This window comes from Meles meles, chromosome 19, assembly GCF_922984935.1.
Source record: "Meles meles chromosome 19, mMelMel3.1 paternal haplotype, whole genome shotgun sequence".
NCBI classification, from domain to species: Eukaryota; Metazoa; Chordata; class Mammalia; order Carnivora; family Mustelidae; genus Meles; species Meles meles.
The window spans coordinates 34,585,425-34,605,564 of NC_060084.1; the positions used below are offsets into that span (position 1 = coordinate 34,585,425).

Here is a 20,140-nt window from a genome sequence, read left to right on the forward strand (position 1 = left end):
GCATAATTTCTTCCAGTCCCGTCCATGTTGCTACAAAAATTGGGTATTCATCCTTTCTGATGGAGGCCTAATACTCCATTGTGTATATGGACCACATCTTCCTTATCCATTCATCCGTTGAAGGGCATCTTGGTTCTTTCCACAGTTTGGTGACCGTAGCCATTGCTGCAATAAACACTGGGGTACAGATGGCCCTTCTTTTCACTACATCTGTATCTTTGGGGTAAATACCCAGCAGTGCAATTGCAGGGTCATAGGGAAGCTCTATTCTTAATTTCTTCAGGAGTCTCCACACTGTTCTCCAAAGTGGCTGCACTAACTTGCATTCCCACCAACAGTGTAAGAGGGTTCCCCTTTCTCCACATCCTCTCCAACACACGTTGTTTCCTGTCTTGCTAATTTTGGCATTCTAACTGGTGTCAGGTGGTATCTCAATGTGGTTTTCATTTGAATCTCCCTGATGGCTAGTGATGATGAACATTTTTTCATGTGTCTGATAGCCATTTGTATGTCTTCGTTGGAGAAGTGTCTGTTCATATCTTCTGCCCATTTTTTGATATGATTATCTGTTTTGTGTGTGTTGAGTTTGAGAAGTTCTTTATAGATCCTGGATATCAACCTTTTGTCTGTACTGTCATTTGCAAATATCTTCTCCCATTCCGTGGGTTGCCTTTTTGTTTTGTTGACTGTTTCCTTTGCTGTGCAGAAACTTTTGATCTTGATGAAGTCCCAAAAGTTCATTTTTGCTTCTATTTCCTTGGCCTTTGGAGACATATCTTGAAAGAAGTTGCTGTGGCTAATATCGAAGAGGTTACTGCCTATGTTCTCCTCTAGGATTCTGATAGATTCCTGTCTCACGTTGAGGTCTTTTATCCATTTCGAGTTTATCTTTGTGTACGGTGTAAGAGAATGGTCAAGCTTCATTCTTCTACATATCGCTGTCCAGTTTTCCCAGCACCATTTATTGAAGAGACTGTCTTTTTTCCATTGAATATTTTTTCCTGTTTTGTCGAAGATTATTTGACCATAGAGTTGAGGGTCCATATCTGGGCTCTCCACTCTGTTCCACTGGTCTATGTGTCTGTTTTTATGCCAGTACCACGCTGTCTTGGTGATCACAGCTTTGTAGTAAAGCTTGAAATCAGGTAATGTGATGCCGCCAGTTTTGTTTTTGTTTTTCAACATTTCCTTAGCAATTCGGGGTCTCTTCTGATTCCATACAAATTTTAGGATTATTTGCTCCAGCTCTTTGAAAAATACCAGTGGAATTTTGATCGGAATGGCATTAAAAGTATAGATTGCTCTAGGCAGTATAGACATTTTAACAATGTTTATTCTTCCAATCCAAGAGCATGGAACAGTCTTCCATCTTTTTGTGTCTCCTTCAATTTCTTTCATGAGTGTTCTGTAGTTCCTCGAGTACAGGTCCTTTACCTCTTTGGTTAGGTTTATTCCCAGGTATCTTATGGTTCTTGGTGCTATAGTAAATTCTCTAATTTCGATTCTCTAATTTCCCTTTCTGTATTTTCTTTGTTAGTGTATAAGAAAGCCACTGATTTCTGTACATTGACTTTGTATCCTGCCACGTTACTGAATTGCTGTATGAGTTCTAGTAGTTTGGGGGTGGAGTCTTTGGGGTTTTCCATATAAAGAATCATGTCATCTGCGAAGAGAGAGAGTTTGACTTCTTCCTTGCCAATTTGGATACCTTTTATTTCTCTTTGTTGTCTGATTGCCGTTGCTAGAACTTCTAATACTATGTTAAACAAGAGTGGTGAGAGTGGGCATCCTTGTCGTGTTCCTGATCTCAACGGGAAGGCTGCAAGCTTTTTCCCATTGAGGATGATATTTGCTGTGGGTCTTTCATAGATAGATTTTATGAAGTTCAGGAATGTTCCCTCTATCCCTATACTTTGAAGCGTTTTCATCAGGAACGGATGCTGGATTTTGTCAAATGCTTTTTCTGCATCAATTGAGAGGATCAGGTCCAAGCTTTGCTGCTTGAGTTAGCTGTGTAACCTTGGGACAGATCACTTTATCTACTTCATTGGGTTATTACAAAGATTGAAGAATAGAATATGCAAAGCACTTAGCACAGAGCCTGACCCACAGTAAAGGCTCAATGTTTTTATATATAGATTATCTTATGGAACCACAAAACAATTTTATAAGGTTATTGAATTATTATCCCCATTTTCCAGAAGAGGAAATTGAGGCTTGGCTAGGCTGAGCATCTTGCTTTAGATTATACAGCTGGGGTCTGGCAGAGCCCTTTGAAGCCATGTCTCTGCCTCTGTTAACAGGAGCAGAATCTGCGAATCATAGAGCTTTGATTTAACACTGAAGGATATTGTGGCACAGCCACACCTGCGGTGAAGAGCTGTGACTTGTGGTCAGGTGCCCATGACTCTTTGCCATCATTCGGGCCTCAGGACATACCCAGCTGTGCTTGGTTTGGCCGTGGGCTCAGTCAGGCAGCCCCAGTCTTGGCGCTCATCCACTATATGATCTTGAGCAAGTGTTTTAACCCGTTTGAGCCTCTGTTTCCTTGTGTGTGAAATGCATCTGAAGTGCCTATCCTGTTGATGAGGGCAGAGGGAGGGGAGATCTGTACAAGGCGTCTGAGCCATAAAACATGCCCCACAGGCTCAGCGGGTTAAAGCCTCTGCCTTCAGCTCAGGTCATGATCCCAGGGTCTTGGGATCGAGCCCCGCATCGGACTCTCTGCTTGGCTGGGAGCCTGCTTCCTCCTCTCTCTCTCTATGTCTCTGCCTGCCTCTCTGCCTACTTGTGATCTCTGTCTGTCGAATAAATAAATCTTTAAAAAAAAAAAAAACATACCCCACAGGGGTCAGCTAGCTCTGCTGCCTTTATTATCACTGTTCTGGGTTCTATTTCTTTAGAGTCCATATAAAAAAATAGAAAAAGTTCTCTGCATTAATACCAAGGGGGCTAGCTCTATGGTTTCTCATTCTTTGGGGATAATATTATATGCATGTCAGGTGACTAGAGGTGGATGTTCCCCCTGGGGAACTCTGAATGTCCCACGGTGGGTCACACACCCAACAGCTGGAGGGCAGTGGGTCAGCAGGAGATGGACAGAGATTAATGATAACTATTGATTTCTTTTTCTCTCTTAAAAAATGAGATGTGTGTCCCTGAGTCTCCTTTACATATCGAAGGCACAAGCTGTCCCCCTGGGTGGCCACAGCATGGAGAAATCACATTCCAGGATTATCGCATGAAATACAGGGACAACACACCCATCATCCTCAATGGCATCAACCTGACAATTCATGGCCACGAAGTGGTGGGCATCGTGGGAAGGACAGGCTCTGGTGAGTGCATTCCCTGGGCATCCCTTGTCCTCAACTCTGCCCTATGGGGTGTTGGGCTGTGTTTACTCAGTGACTCCACAGTTGTTTATTGGACCCTCAGTTGGTGCCAGACATTGGTGAACAAAACTCCAGGTTCCTGTTGACATGGGATCCCACTGGAGGAGATAGGTGTTAAGTGATCACATCAGGAAACACATAAGGTCACTACAGCTTGTGGTGAATGTCATGGAGGAAACAGAAGGGTGCATTCACCAAGGAATGGGGTGGGTAGGTCTTTGAGCTGTGGTGGCCTGGCCTCTGAGGCCAGCATTTCAGCTGAGACCCGAAGGATGAACAGGGTGCAGGGGAGGCGTGCTTCAGGCACGGGGCCGTGCAGGGCTGGGAGTGAAATGGGTCCTGCTTTTCCTTCCTCCTCACCCTTCCTAGACCTCTTATCAGCCTCTTCCTTTGCCCTCTCCTTTTTGACCTCTTTCCCTCCCTTCCTGTCTCCTATTATTTTTCAGAGGTCTGGTCCAAGTATCACCTCCCTCCCATTTTTGCATTGTTCAAAGACACAGCTCAGGCTTGATTCTTGCCCCACCCTTGTGCCTTGGAGCTGCTTCCTCTAGGTAGCCCTTCAGGAAGACTAGAGCCTTCCGGGGTGTCCACCTTCTCAGCCCCCCTGCAGGCCTTGCAGTCCTGGTGGTTGGTCAAACGTTTCCAGCTGTATTCTTTAGGATATTCTTCCCTTTCTACTTTCTTGCCTGAAGTTGGCCGGAGAGTGCTGGAAACTGACACAGAGAAACTCTTAGTAGATACTGGTACAATTTAGGTATTTACTGAGTACCTACCATCTGCCAGGTAAAGGGAACATAAAGGTAAACAAGACACACAGCTACCACCCGTGTTGACCTTATCTTTTTAGAGCAGAGGTTGGAAACTGAAATGCCTTTGGGGCCTGGCAAGCAACATGCATGGGTGAAATGGGTCTGGGATGCGAGGCAAGGAGGGTGAGGCGGGCAGTGTGTTGAACTGGGGGGTACTGTTCTCAAGGAAGCAGCTGCACTCAACTCCAGCTGCGTGCTGTGTGGGAGGGTGAGGGACCCGTGTTGGCAGTTCTCGGTTTTAAGGAAAGCATACAATTTGGATTTTTATAAATAGGGAATTTGGATTTTTAAAATGCTGGCAAAGAACTTAAAAAAAAATAGCAGTAACACTGTGCATGGGCAACAGAATATATAAATGTCTGGATTTATATCCAGATTTTGGTCTAGGCTGTGAGAAAGCTGTGTGTGGTCTGGGGCACCACTTGGAGCAGAGACTCCAGTCCTCTTCTGTGCTCTCAGGGCTCAAAGGAGGGACTTTAGAGGGGAGCAGGTCAGGTGCAGCTGCCAGTATGGCTTGTGCTGCCTCTAGTATGGATCCAGGAACTGAGGTCCTGCTTGTTTCTTGCCCAACAGGGAAGTCCTCCTTGGGGGTGGCTCTCTTCCGCCTGGTGGAGCCGGCAGCAGGCCGGATTCTCATCGATGGCGTGGACATCTGCAGTATCAGCCTGGCGGAACTGCGGTCCAAGTTCTCAGTTGTCCCTCAAGATCCTGTCCTGCTTTCAGGAACCATCAGGTGAGTGCTGGCTCATAGGCCAGCATGATACAGAGGCCAGCCTCCTGGGAGAGGTGGCAGGACCAGGATGCCAGGGCTGGACTCCCTCTGATGAGCTGGTGGCCAGTGCCTCAGTTTTGGGGCCCCTGATCTCTCCTTGTCACACTGGGCCACTCACTGGGACTTGGAGTGTCATTGAAGAGTGCATGAAGCTCTGATATACACAGGAGCACTTTGTAAATCCTAACGGGCTGAAGTTTCCTTTTTATTTTTTAAAAAAACCTGATGGGATTTGTCAGATTTTAGTTCATCATTAAGCACTTGTCCTGTGGCTACTGTATTTTGTCATATCTAGATGTGGTTTATTCTCTTCTCTACATCCAACTGAGCTGATGGGGAGCATGTTAGGCTGGGAGGGAGCATTTCTTCACAAGACACACATTCCAGGCAGGTGTGAAGTGAGAAATAATCCAGATAGTTCACAGTCAGCAAACTGGACTAAACTTTATCCAGATTCGTGCTCCTGCATTAACAGTGCACGTGAGCTATGTGTGAACACCAAGGCATTGAGATTGAGGAAGCCTAATGCATTAAAAGTGAGGTTAGATTCCTTGTCTCTGAGACTCTTTTGGTGCAATTCTGTTTTATTCATACTCCTTCTTTTCCTTATTGGGTCTGTTTGGCTCCAAAGCCCGTGTTCATTGTGCTGCTATCAACCTGCTTTCCCAAATAAGTTAATTCTCTGAAAGAGACAAGAGGAATCCCCCATTAATCAAACTTATCAAGACTCTTGTGAAGAAATGGTTGCAGTTAACGACCCAAACAAGGGACTTGATAAATCATAATTTTTGTATCAACCAAATGTAGTGAGAAAAGTTGAATGCGTTAAAGGTTTCAGAGGTATATCACCTTTTGTAGGGAAAGAATTCAGAGCTTAAGAATGTTAATTCCTGGTAGGAGAAGAGAGACACCATTCTTGTGTAGATGGGTGACATCATTTTGCCAGAGGGCAAGGAAAGTCTTGCTCTCCATTTCCTGGTCTCTGTTTTAGGGCCTCGATTATTTGTGTCTTACTTTCCTTTTTTTATTTCATTTTTTTATTTTAAAGATTTTATTTATTTATTTGACAGACAGAGATCACAAGTAGGCAGAGAGGCAGGCAGAGAGAGAGGAGGAAGCAGGCTTCCCACAGAGCAGAGAGCCCGATGCGGGGCTCGATCCCAGGACCTGGTGGCTCAGTGGGTTAAGAGTCTTACTTTCAATAAGCCATTCATGATAGAAATAGCAGTATATATGAGGCCCTTGTTGTAGAAACTCATGAGTTCTATATGTCTCTGTAGGGCCCTAAAACAATTTACCTGTTTACCTAGTCAGGGAAGGTATATAATGTATTTTAGAGAGTTTTTCACGTAATTAAGTTTAAATGTTTCTAGGTTTAAAGAATTAATTTTCAGTTATTTGGAGAGAATTCTATAATCCAGAACCTATAAATCCCAAATAAATGGAAGGCCCATACCAGCTACATACCAATATGTAAGAAGGCACATCGATGGATTCCGTGGTGTTGACCCTGAGTGGTTTTTAGAAAGATTAAATTGTATTCAGGACACTCTGTTTAAGGAAGCAACAACAATTTACACACACACACACACACACACACGCACGCACACACACACACACACACACACACACACACACACACCCAAGTGGCTTCAGCTAAAAATGCCCTCTTTGGTTCATGATACTGGGAAGGCCAAGACTGATTCAGGGCCTTACTGTCCCCCAAGTCTGCTTTGGTTTCATTCCTAGCCTTCAGTGAATGTCCTGGGGACTCTACGTGTCCTACTCCCGAAGCAAGATGGTTGCAGCCATCTACTTATGCCTGAGTCATTTGCTCTCCCACTGGAGTTGGTGGTAGGGACCACCTGGATCAGATGGGCTTGAGAGCTGGGAAGGAGGTGGTCTCCAAATAAAACTTGGGGGCCGCAGCCTACAGAAGGAATGGGTACTGGGAAGGCACAAGAAATGACAGTTCATGGTAATTCCATGGGTTTCTCTATACCCAGTAAAACAGTTATAACCATTCTTGGTCATCGACCAAGGAAGGGTTGGGTACAGAAGGACCTACAGAAGGAATGGGTACTGAGAAGGCACAAGAAATGACAGTTCATGGTAATTCCATGGGTTTCTCTACACCCAGTAAAACAGTTATAACCATTCTTGGTCATCGACCATGCATGGAACAGACAGTTCATTGGTTACATGTGTAACCTCTTCTATGGCAGATTCAACCTAGATCCCTTTGATCGTTGCACGGATGAGCAGATCTGGGATGTCTTGGAGAGGACATTCCTGAGCACAACAGTAAGTAGCTCTAAGACCTGATTTTGGTCTTAACCTGCCTCTTCAACAGAGGTGTCTGCTGGTCCTTGGGGCTCATCTCACATGATTATTCAGATGCTACCACTATGGAGCATGGATTAAGTGATCTCATGGAGATGAGGTGGTTTTGGAGTCCTAAGTCAAATCTGAAGGCATTCAGACACCAACAGTGAGCCAGGCACATTCTAGGCTCAGGGGATGCAGCAAAAGCAAGGTAGGTAAGGTGTTTGCCCTCCTGGTATTTGCATTCAATGGGAGATACAGACAATAAACACACAAGATGCTTTCAGATAGTTGTAAGTTCTGTTAAGGTGGTAATGAGACCAACAGGCACTTCAGTTGTGGAGCAGCTCCTTTACAATGAAGTGGTCAAGCAAGGCTTCTTTACAGATGGGACACTGGACCTGAGACCCAATATTAAGGAAGCAGTAGGGCACAGATCTTTGAGAGAACATTCCAGGCACAGAAACTAGCAAATGCAAAGACCCTGAGACTGAAGTGAGCAGGGTACAAGTAAGGAGGAGAAAGACCAGTGGCTAGAGTATAAAGAGGCAAGGACTGTTACAAAGTGTTTCAGGGATTGTGGTCTTGTGGGGGTTAGGTTAGGTCTCACCCCACAATGGCCTACACGCCCACACGCCTACATAGCCTACATCTCATTTTCCTGGATATTCCAGATCTCAAAGTTACCCCAAGGACTGCAAGCAGAAGTGGTGGAAAGTGGCAGAAACTTCTCCGTGGGGGAGAGGCAGCTGCTCTGCATTGCGAGAGCCCTCCTTCGCAACTCCAAGGTGAGACTGCAGAATGGCCATGGGAGGTCATGGATGACGCCTGGCTTGGGAAACCACACTGGCCATTTCTCCCTCCATCTCCATAGGATAGTGGGTGCTGCACTGTATGTCATTTCCACAAACACCCAAAGGTCTTCCTCATGTCACTGATGGCCATTCTGTACATACCTTGTTTGGGAAAGACAAGTAGGTGGGGACTCAGCCTGGCTTCTCCCAAATCCTGAAACCCTGTAGCTAAGCTGAAATGATCCACCACTAGAACCAAATCATGATGCACTTTCCTTACAAAAAGTTGAAAGTTTAGAAGCTTGTTAATTTAACAGTTGCCTATCACATATTCTTTCTAGAACTTGGATGCAGGACATTCTCTTTATTAGAGTTGGAAATCAGATCACAGCTGTTCCAGGGCAAAATTTCTTCTTCTCCTCCTCCTCCTCTCCTCCTCCTCCTCCTCCTCCTCCTCCTCCTTCTTCTTCTTCTTTAGCTTCAGGTGTAGAATTTAGTGATTCATCACTTAAAATACCCAGTGTTCATCACAACAAGTGCCCTCCTTAATATCTATCATTCATTGAACCCCTTCCCTGTCCATCTCCCCTCTAACAACCTTCCCTTTGTTCTCTATAGTTAAGAGTCCATTTAGTGGTTTGCCTCTCTTCCCTTCTCCCCATGTTCATCTGTTTTGTTTCTTCAGTTTTGTATATGAGTGAAATCATACGGTTTTTGTCTTTCTCTGGTAGATTTTGCTTAACATAATACACTCCAGTTCCATCCATGTCATTGTAAATGGCAAGATTTCATTCTTTTTTATGGATAGTATTCCATTGTGTGTGTGTGTGTGTGTGTGTGTGTGTGTGTGTGTGTGTACCACATCTTATTTATCCATTCATCTGTTGATGGACATTTGGGCTCCTTCTATAATTCAGCTATTGTAGATAATGCTGCTATAAACATTGGGGTGAATGTATCCCTTTGAATCAGTATTTTTTTATCCTTGGGTAAATACCTTGTAGTACAATTGCTGGATAAATATGGTAGGTTTTTTTTGACTTTTTGAGGCACCTCCGTACTGTTTTCCAGAGCAGCTGCGCCAGTTTGTGCTCCTAGCAACAGTTTAAGAGGGTTCTCGTTTCTCTGCATCCTCGCCAACACCTGTTGTTTCTTGTGTTATTGATTTTAGCCATTCTGACAGTTATGAGGTGATATCTCCTTGTAGTTTTGGTTTGCATTTCCCTGATGATGAGAGATATTGAGCATCTTTTCATATGTCTCTTCGCCAGTTGTTAGTTTTTGGGGTGTTGAGTTTGATAAGTTCTTTATTTTTCTTGGATACGAGTCCTTTATCAGATATGTCATCTGCAAATATCTCCTCCCATTCCACAGGTTACCTTCTACTTTTGTTGACTGTTTCCTTCCCTGTGTAGAAGCTTTTTATCTTGATGAAATCCCAAAAGTTTATTTTTGCTTCTGAGTCCCTTGCCTCAGACAGCGCTTCTTGAAGTTTCCAAATATGGTGTCAGTAATTTTAGATAATTTGATAGATAATTTAGATAATTTGACTACCTGGACTAGTAGGGAGCAAAGTGAGTAGCACTCACTTTCGTAAGTGAGGCCACATGCACATACTCATATGTATGTACACCTCCACACTCACACATGTATACATATGAGCACTCGGGTACTTACATGCACTCACAGCACACACCATGGTTAATCAATGATAAATGCAAAAACTGTTGATACAGACGGTCAGAGCTCTGAGAAAAAAGCAGACAGAGCCCAGTGGGGTCAGAAGCTGGGGAGAAGGTTTCACGGGAAGGAAGACTATACCCTTCTTTCTAGCAGAGATGAAAGACAGGATCTGCAATAGGCATGTAGCACTTTTTCAACCACTTGGTTCCTTCTTTTACTATTACCAGAACACTGGTGCCAAAGTTGCTTTCTCCATGTTTCCCAAATCTGCGTCATCACTGTATGATTTTTGTACTATCGGTGCACCAATCTCTCTGTTGGCTTACTCGTGATGCCCTCTTTTAAAAAAAAGGTCTCATTCTAAACAGTAACATTTGTGAAATTGTATTTCTGTGCTAGTCATATTTTTCTAATGCATATTGTTAATAAGATAAAAGAAAAATGTTAAAGAGAAAGTTTATCTGTATTCCAGCCATACCATCTCACGTGCCATCCAAGTGTGAGCACGTGCCCCACTTTGGGGAATTTGGGGCTATGTTAATTCAGGCAAATCGGAAGGCAGTTCATAAAACAAGAAGTTTCCACTGGGATATTTTCATTTTCATTTTTTAAAAAGATCTTATTTGTTTGACAGAAAGAGACACAGTGAGAGAGGGAACACAAGCAGGGGGAGTGGAAGAGGGAGAAGCAGGCTCCCCACTGAGCAGGGATCCCAATATGGGGCTCCGTCCCAGGACTCTGGGATCATGACCTGAGCTGAAGGCAGATGCTTAACCAACTGAGCCACCCAGGTGCCCCAGGATATTTTCATTTTCAAGATTTTAATTCTCTGGTTACAAACACACACACACACACATACACACTCACACGGTCTTGGTTGAGACCTAATATTCTCTGACATAATGGACAACTAGAGCTCAAAGTGGGCTTTGAACTCAATCCATATTTCTCCCCTTTCAGCTAAGGGACTTGTGGATTAGTGGTAGACCCAAGACTAGTTCTCAGGGCCCAAGCAATCTGCCCTCACCCCTGTTTTGTTTTCACCAGATCATCCTTATTGATGAAGCCACAGCTTCCATTGACTTGGAAACAGATACCTTGATCCAGCACACAATCCGCGAAGCCTTCCAGGGCTGCACAGTGCTTGTCATTGCACACCGTGTCACCACGGTGCTCAACTGTGACCGCATCCTGGTCATGAGCAACGGGAAGGTGAGAGCCATGTCTCTGGGGCCAGTGGGAGGATATGTGCTCAGGCCAGTGTCCCAGGAAGCCTTTGGATCCTTCAAGGTTAATCTCAGTGGTGTCCTCCCTTCCCCTCCTTTCTCCATCTCTCAGGTTGTGGAATTTGACAGGCCCGAGGTCCTGAAGCAGAAGCCTGAGTCAGTGTTTGCTGCCCTGCTGGCAACAGCCAATTCTTCACTGAGTTAAAGAGGACCGGTGATTGTGTGTGGGCTGATGGTAGAGCCAAGTGTCGCTGTGAGCCTGCAGTCTATGACCTTCTTGTGCAGAGATGGCTACTTCTCCTGAAGGCAGCCTGAAATGTACCCAGGGGTGCTGGCAATGGGATGGAAAAGAAGATTGCGGGAGCAAAACCTGGAATAGGCCACTCTGGTTCCCCAGATCTGGGAACCCCTGCACCCCTTGAGACCATGTGGTCAAATCATCACGTGCCTCTTTTTAACTGACATGTTGAGTAATTTCATAGTAATGTGAAAGCTTATTAGAGTTTTAAAAGTATTGCAAATGCTGTATTGATTTTGTAAAAAAGAAAAAAATAAGAACAAGAAAAAGTCACATTCTGTGTTCTGCTTTCTTGTTAGCTAGTACTCATTCAGCTGCAGGGAGGAGAGAGTCCCTCATACTGACTTCTGGAAAAGGGGTTTCATTGGTTAGTGGAATGGAAATGTCCAGAAAAATTCTTGGTGCCAATTCTTGGGTGCCAGTATCTAAAAGATGTATGTCTTATGAGCTCTGCTTCTTCTTCTCTCAGCTCTCCTTTCCTTTTATGGCTTCACTCTTTGGCCCCCTCTCTCCTCATAGTGGTGGCAAGGCTGCCTGCTGCTCTAGGCTCAGGTACTGCCAGCTCAGCTGCCCTAGGTCTTCTTTCCCCCAAATGATCCCAGCAAAAGTCCCATGGCTAAATTTCACTGGGTTGACTTGGGTCATGTGCTCATCCCTGAACCAATCACATGCTAGGCTGTTAGAATACAGTGACTAGCCAGGCCCATGTCCCATGCCCACACCTGGACCAGGGGATGGGGTCAGCTGTCCTGAATCACATGGGCTAAGAATGGAGGGGGTTATTTCTCCAAAATAAAATTGGGGTGGTCTTACTACATGAAAGAGAAATGGATATGGACGTTGGGCAGGCCCAAAATAGCTGTCTACCATGTTTACTTCCTGATTAGACCATAAATGGATGGGATAAAGAGTTAGTTTGTAATACGTGCCAATTGAAAATAAGGTTACTGGTCTCCCCACATGCCCAAGTGCTTATAGATACATATATAGAAAAAGATAGTTATTTTCACTTTACCACCAGGAAGAACTCCTTGTTGGGGGCAAAATAGGTTTCAGGGCATTTTCTTTTTGTTTTCAGATTACAGTGTCTGGTCTTGCCATAAGAAAAATCAATTCAGCAAACAAATATTTCTTGTTCTGTTTCTTGCACTGGGGTAGGTGCCGGGAGTGTAATAATGTCCCTTTCCTCATGGAATTTGAGATCTTGTGAGAATGAGTGGATGACGAACAAGTAAATAGATGGTTCCAGAACTGAGAGGCAAGAGGTGAGGACAGAGTGGCAGGAGGTGAGGACTGTTAGAGCAGGCTTCCAGGTAGAAGGAAGGTTGTGGTTTACGGACCTGAAACCTGCACAAATATTTGCTGGTGCAAGAGAAAATGTTCTAGGCAGATAGAACAGCAAATAAATCCCCTCGGGAAAGAACCGTGATAGGCTGTTTTAATCTCTGGACCAAGCAGAGGAAAAAGCCCAAGTTCCAGAGTTAGTGAGATGTATGCATCAACTTCTCTTCCCTTGCTGAGGTTCTTCGGTAACCCCTGCTTCTTTTCCCAAGGCCTTTCCCTAGGTGAGTGTCTTTTCTCTCTTAAAAATCCCTTTGTCCAGTTTATCCCTTTCCCCTGCATCCTTGTCTTTTTCTTAGGCCCTGAAGAGTGCCTGGGGACCCCTTCTGCTCCCATCCTGCCCAAACCCTGGGGTCATAGAGCTGCTTATCTGCAAGTTGAAACTGACTCTGTTTGCCCTGCCCTGCCCTCCTCCCAGAGCTGCTGTGGGACGACTGCGTGCATCACCTGCGAGGAGTTTCACAAACAGTACCACTTAGCCCTGGTACTTGACCCAAGGGACCTTCCCCAGGCCAGCCATAGAGGCCATATTTTCCTTGAATTGGCCAGCAGATGGCAGGCTCTTCCCAAAAATGAAGGGAGAGCCTGTTGGTTTCTGATCCAGATAGGCTGAGAATCCCCAGGGGAGGTGTGGGTCCCTGAGGTAGCCCACAGAAGATGGAGCCCTTCTCCACCTTCCCTTGAAGCAGCCCGTCCTGCTGGAATGATTAGAACTACCCAAGGAATCCTTAAAACACTTATATGCACTCCTTGGAGCTCTGATTCATTGGGTTAAGGTGGAGACCAAGCCTTGGGATTTTTAAAGCTTTAGGTAAATCTATTGTGAAGCAAAACCTGAGAACCACTGGTTCCAAGCAGCGATAAAACAGAACACTTTGAAAAATTATATGTTTACTTTAACAATATTGGTAGTATTTTTTAAGCTGAGTGGTTGAGTATATAACTTTGTTTTCTTTCAATCATTCTTAAATATGAATTTTGGTCATCTGAACAATTTTGTAATAAAATTTTAGAAATTAACATTTGATATTTTGAAGATAAAGCGAAAATCGCTGTGATGAGTGAAGGTAGAACTTGGTTCTACTTCCTCATATTTACATAATGGTTTGCTGTTATGTGTATTCTCAATTACATCCTGGTGGGGAGGAGATCAGAGTATATTTGGTGCCCAGGTTTTTTTTTTTTTTTAGTTCTTAATTAAATTAATTAATTAACTAATTGAGTTGTTGTTTCAATTTTTTAAATTCCAGTTTGTTACCATATAATGTAATATTAGTTTCAGGCGTACAATGAAATGATTCAACATTTCCATACATTGCCCGGTGCTCCTCAGGACAGCTGCTCTCCTTCATCTCCATCACTTACTTCCCCTCCCCCCTTCCCCCCACCTCTCCTCTGGTAACCATCAGTTTGTTCTCTAGAGTTAAGAGGTGCCCAGGGGTTTTAATGGACCTAATTTATTCTCAGGTCTAGGCTTCTCCCAACTGGCCTTCCTCCTGGGCAAATGCAGTGAAGGACTTCCACCCAAACTGTGTGACCACAGTGACATCATCCACAGGTGGACGTATGGATGGAAGGAAGCAATAGTGTCACTGGCCCTCGCCCTGCCCTGCATCATCCCCGGCTCTGGACCCTTCATTTTAAGAGAAATGCTGCTAAATGGAGGCTGTTCACAGGATAGCCCCCAGGGAATGAGGATCACTCTTCTTTTTCCTGAAGGGCTTCCTCTAGAAGTCACTCCAAAGGTCAGCCCCAGGCCCAGAAGGCACAGGTGTTCAGGTCATTGGAAAAGTCCCACTAAGGGAGTAGCTGGTTTGGGGCAGGGAACTCCCAATGGCTGGAAGCCTTCTCTGACTCCTCTCCTGGGTGTGGGGTGAGGGAACATAGTGGATACCCGCAGGTTCGGAGCATTCCTCCAAGGCTGAGTGCTGGCAGGGATTCTGTATGTGGGGGAAATTGGATTGGATAACTTCTATGGGGTATATGATGCTGGGACACAATTATGAACATAAAATTGCCTCATGGCAGGGGCTCTCAGACTTGAATGAGCACCAGCCTCTCCTGAAGGACTGAAACACGCTGCTGGCTCCCACCCCCATACTTTCTGATTTAGTGGGTCTAGGGCTTAAGAATTTGCTTTTTTCACAAGTTTCCAGATGTTGCTGATGTTGTTGATCAGGGACCACACTCTGAGAACTCAAAGGTTAGCCAAGATTATTCTGTCCTATGTGATTTAGACAGGAGGGTTTTGTTTTTTTTTTTAAGATTTTATTTATTTATTTGTCAGAGAAAGAGAGAAAGAACAAACACAGAGAGCAGCGGCAGAGGGAGAACCAGGCTCCCCACTGAGCAGGGAGCCCAATGCAGGGCTTGACCCCAGGACCCTGGGATCATGATCTGAGCCAAAGGCAGATGCTTAACAGACTGAGCCACCCAGGTGTCCCAAAACAGGGGTTTTTAAACCCTCATTTTAATGTGTTCCTCAAAGTTTGTGTATTTTCAGGGCACTTTTATTTTCATGACTTCTTTTGGTTGGGATCCCCTGAGCAATTCAATAGGCAATATAAACTCTCCTTTCCTCCATTACATTGACCTGGGAGAACCCAGTACTTTCCTTTATTTCCTTTGTACTTGTAGATGACTTCAATGAAGTTTTGGGCCAGAAGAGGGGTTTCTTTTTTTCTTTTCTTTCTTTCTTTTTTTTTTTAAGATTTTTTATTTGTTTATGTGACAGGCAGAGATCACAAGTAGGCAGGCAGAGAGAGAGGAGGAAGCAGGCTCTCCGCTGAGCAGAGAGCCCGATGCAGGGCTTAACCCCAGGACCTTGGGAACCCGAGCCAAAGGCAGAGGCTTTAACCCACTGAGCAACCCAGGCACCACAAAAATGGGTTTCTATCCCAGTAACTCAACAACTTCCAATTGAATATCAGGCACCATCTTCTAACAGAGTCTCTCCATGTCTACTCCCTCAGACTTCTGGCATCCTTCATGACAACATCTTCTGAGTTCTCCCTGCCCCAGGCTCCTGGTTCCTGGACACGTGTTATGCAGAGAAGTTCAGTTCTTGATTTTGATGGCTTTTCCTGCCAGACAAGTCATGAGGATATCGTAATCTATCCCAGGAGATGTAACAAAGCACTCTGTAAACAAAACCAGTTTCTGCCCTATGATACACTATGGTGCCAGCTGTTAAGATAGTAAAATTTCACCCCATTATCCCAAATGTCCCCTACTGTCTTCCCCCCTTTAAATAACTCTCTGGAATTTAACTGTATCAGAGTCAGAAGCAACTTCAGACATGGTTAGTCTGGATGTTGCCTAGCCTGTGGTCCATGGACTCCTGAGCTAGATTCAGAGGACCCATGAATTTGGTTAAGGAAAAATTGTCTTTATTTTTACTAACTGAAATTTAGCATTTCCACCAATTATGAGGGAGGTAAAAACTATAATAGTATTATTACTACCTGTGACTTTATCACCAACAGAATCACAGACATTCTCAAATCTCATTTCAATGGTTTCAGGTACCTGGAAATAACATGTGCATCACTACTTTGAATTATAGTAGTTATAAGACCTACTGCTAGATCTTGGGGTTGTGCCTGGTTCATGACTTAGAGCTTACAGAGCACTTCCACAGACATCATTTCCCACTAATGCATGCCATGGGATTGTGTACCATCTGTTGTTAGAGATAGCTGAGAGTTTTCACTCTGAGCTCCTTAAGTGAGAGGAAAGAATGAAGATGGATTATAAGATCTTCACAACTTGGGGGGCACCTGGGTGTCTCAGTCAGTTAAGTGTCTGCCTTCGGCTCAGGTCATGATCCCAGGGTCCTGGGGTCAAGCTCCGCATCCATCAGTTTCCTTGCACAACGGGGAATCTGCTTCTCTCTCTCTCTGCCTGCTGCTCCCCCTGCTTGTGCTCTCCCCAACCCTCTCCCCACCCCCCAGTCAAATAAATAAACAAATTCTTTTTAAAAAGATCTTTACAACTCAACCATTTAAATAAAAAATAAAGTTGTTCACACTAAGCCAAGTTTTCCTGGTCATGAGAAGGGACAACCACCTTTTCTGTGTGGGGGGCTTTTGTGAGCCAAGGGACTCGTTCAGGGTTTTAAGCTCTGAGGGTTGAAGCTGAGGCCAGAACTCAAGCTTTCTGCCCAAGAACAGGTTTTGTCTTTCATTAGAGAGCTTTTTCTCTCATTGTTGTCGGCATGTGTTTCTGCTTCACTAACCTATTGTTTTAAAGGCCCATTCAGATTCCAAACTACTTTCCCAATTCATTTGACATCACCGTAGTTTGCTCTTCCTTCTGTAAGTCTTTCCTTAGTTCATAAGGCAAACCAACAAAAATGAAAAACCCAAGCCCCTTCCTTTAGCAAATACTTTGTGCACTTCCATTGGACAGATTTCCACAGTGACCCAGAAGGCAGGATGCTTATTTCTCCCAAGATCCTGCTAATTAAAAAAAAAATAAAATAAAAAAATATATATATATAATTTGCAAATAATAGCTACCACGTATTGAATGTTTGCAATGTTTAAGACATTGTGTTAAGCACTTCCCATACGTTATCTAATCCTCAATTAACTTCCAGTGCATTGAAGTTAGTGTTTTCATTTTATAGTTGGCGAAATTGAAATTTAGAGGTTTGAACTCATATCTGCTTCCAGAGTTTCCATCCTTAATCACTATATGCTACTGATTCTGCAATGCCACTCACTGATTCCTGTGCATATATACAGAAATACACACACACACACACACACACATATATATATATATTTTTTTTTTAAGTTATTTACGGGGGTGCCTGGGTGGCTCAGTTAAGTGTCTGCCTTCGGCTCAGGTCATGATTTCAGGATCCTGGGATCAAGCCCTGCACTGGGCCCCTCACTCAGCAGGATTCTGCTTCTCCTTCTCCTTTTGCCCCTCCTCCTTCTCTTGTTCTCTCTCCCAAATAAATAAATAAAATCTTTTAAAAAGAGTTATTTACAAAAATGTTTTTGAAGCTGATTGAGCTTATGTCTTTTATGGTTTATTGAAGATATGCCAGTAAAGGATAGGATAGGGAGATTTTGAGACAGACTCGCTTTGGAATAAAGGCCTCACTGAACTGAAGAGCTGGGGAAATAAATGACCAAGAGGAGTGCTCCTGAAACCTTCTCCCCAGCACACTGTCGGGGTTTGGGGGCATGGAGTCCTGACACATGCGTATATATTTATTCACAAATGATGGGTAACATACGCACATACATCACTGCCATCATATCTATACAGAAAAAAAATATCATTTTTATAAGGATGAGGAATAGAAAGGATTTCTTTCCTTCCTTCTTTCTTTCTTTTTTTTTTTTTTTTAAGTTTTTATATATTTATTTGAGAGAGAGAGCACACAGAGAAGCAGACTCCCTACTGAGCAGAGGGCTTGACACGAGGCTTGATCCCCGGACCCTGAGATCATGACCCGAGCCAAAGGCACTTAACTGACTGAGCCACCCAGGCACCCTAGAAGGGATTTCTAATATTTTCTTCTGTACTCCAGTGGGTTCTTGTGCCCCCTTCAGCCCCGGGGATGTCTGCTCAGATCTCAGTGTCCTGGCCTCCCAGGGGTGTCCACACTGTCTGGGACAGGAGCTTGCCTGCTCTTTTCTTCAGGGCCCCCTGCCAGAGACTGCACAACCCTCCTCCATCATTTCATTCCAGAATCGGTGGCCTGACAGCCCAAACAATCACCTTTATGTAGTACCAAAATACTGCGTGTCTCGGTAGAGATCTGTCTCTGCCAGACCTTCAACGAACTTGGGGGGGAAAGCTACTCATCAATCTGCTATAAACGTGACAGCATTCAAATCTGCTTGGAAATTGTGAAAGCGAGTCTGGGCTGCGTTTCAGAGACCTCCTGGGGTGGGGGTGAAGATCAAGTGATAAAAGGGAGAAGAACATCATGATACACAAAGGGCTCTACAGATGTCAAATGACCTTATTAGTAGGGATTTGCATTTATGGAGGAAGGATGGGGGCAAACAAAAGGGGACACAGACTGATAAGGACAGCTTCTGCAGGCCAGCTCTCCCTGAGTTCAGGGAGCCTTCCTCCTTGTATCTTTTTCTACCCAGCAATCGTGTACAGACCCTCCCCACTTCTCACCTCCCTTCTGGGCAGGAAGCAAAGTACCATGTTGGGGTGGAGGCTGCCTGCCCTGGGAGCATCCCCAGGAAGTGCAGGAGCCAGAAACAGCCAGCAGGGGACGGGATTGACCAGCGTAAGAGGAGGAGGAGGCTTTGGGCAGGCTTGAAAATACTACAGTAAAATGTGCGATAAAATCCAGGAGAGTTAGGTGGGGGAGGTCTTCTAAGATGTCCAATAATTCTTCTTCTTTTTCTTTTTCTTCTTTTTTTTTTTTTTTAGATTTTGTTTATTTATTTATTTGATGGGCAGAGACACAGAGAGAGAGAGGAAACATGAGCAGAGGGAATGGGAGAGGGAGAAGCAGGCTTCCAGCTGAGCAGGGAGTCCAATGCGGGGCTCCATCCCAGGACCCCAGGATCACCACCTGAGCCTAAGGCAGGCATTTAACAACTGAGCCAGCCAGGTGCCCCAAGGTGTCCAAGTAATTCTTTCTATTTTTTTTTTTTTTAAAGATTTTATTTATTTATTTGACACAGAGAGAGATCACAAGTAGGCAGAGGCAGGCAGAGAGAGAGAAAGGGAAGCAGGCTCCCTGCTGAGCAGAGAGCCCCATGTGGGGCTGGATCCCAGGACCCTGAGATCATGACCTGAGCCCAAGGCAGGGGCTTAACCCACTGAGCCACCCAGGTGCCCAATGTCCAAATAATTCTTAAAAGTGAATTCAGATTTGTCACTTCTGAATTTGGAGATCTGTTTGCTCCCAGCCTTTCCCTGGTCACTGTGGAATTCTTCAGCCAACTCTGAGCAAGGCCCTGTGGCCAGGCACTTGTCGTGCCCTCTGGAGTTTGCAAAGCTTGGAGTGAGGTAAGTGGGAAATTTTATATGCAAGAATTAGCTGTCAGTGCCAGCCCCTGACCTAATTTTCATTTAATTTAAGGGGAAAAAAAAGAGCTCAGATTACCTTTCATTTTTCAATAAATGAGATTTTATCTGTTTTGAAGATTGGCTACCCTCCACCCCAACACACACATCTCATCTCCTGACCTCAGAGTTGCTTTCCCTTTTGGAGGACCATGGAGAAGGAGGTCCCTGCCTGGGAGTCAGGAGACTTGGCTATTGGTGTCAACTTTGCCCCAAGCCAGTCACAGAGGGCCTCTGATTCTGAACACTCTTCACCTGTAGAATGGGGCCTTCTTGGGGACATTTTCTCCTTTGTTTATAGAAAGATGTGATGTGACAGGCCAGGAAGGGGCTGCTGTGCAAGTACTCTGTGTGAACTTTGGCTGTCACGGAAGAAATGGGAAGGGGAAGTGCCCTTTAATGTGGCAGAGGGAATGTTGGTCCCCCAGAGTTCCCTCCACA

At 44.6% G+C, this 20,140-nt stretch overlaps 1 protein-coding gene across 3 annotated transcripts in view; it reads left to right on the top strand.

Annotated features, from left to right (window-relative positions):
* The window catches only part of ABCC11 (ATP binding cassette subfamily C member 11), a 59,376-nt gene extending 47,917 nt beyond the window's left edge, over positions 1 to 11,459 (top strand). For 2 of the 3 annotated variants that reach the window (XM_045988125.1, XM_045988124.1), the window contains exons 24-29: positions 3,149 to 3,338; positions 4,778 to 4,937; positions 7,202 to 7,280; positions 7,976 to 8,089; positions 10,826 to 10,990; positions 11,117 to 11,459. In XM_045988125.1, coding sequence (XP_045844081.1) covers positions 3,149 to 3,338; positions 4,778 to 4,937; positions 7,202 to 7,280; positions 7,976 to 8,089; positions 10,826 to 10,990; positions 11,117 to 11,209 — 801 coding nt within the window. In that variant the 3' untranslated portion in view covers positions 11,210 to 11,459. The remainder of the gene's footprint in view (positions 1 to 3,148; positions 3,339 to 4,777; positions 4,938 to 7,201; positions 7,281 to 7,975; positions 8,090 to 10,825; positions 10,991 to 11,116) is intronic. The other variant, XM_045988126.1, reaches the window with a different exon arrangement.
* Positions 11,460 to 20,140: the final 8,681 nt, after the last annotated feature.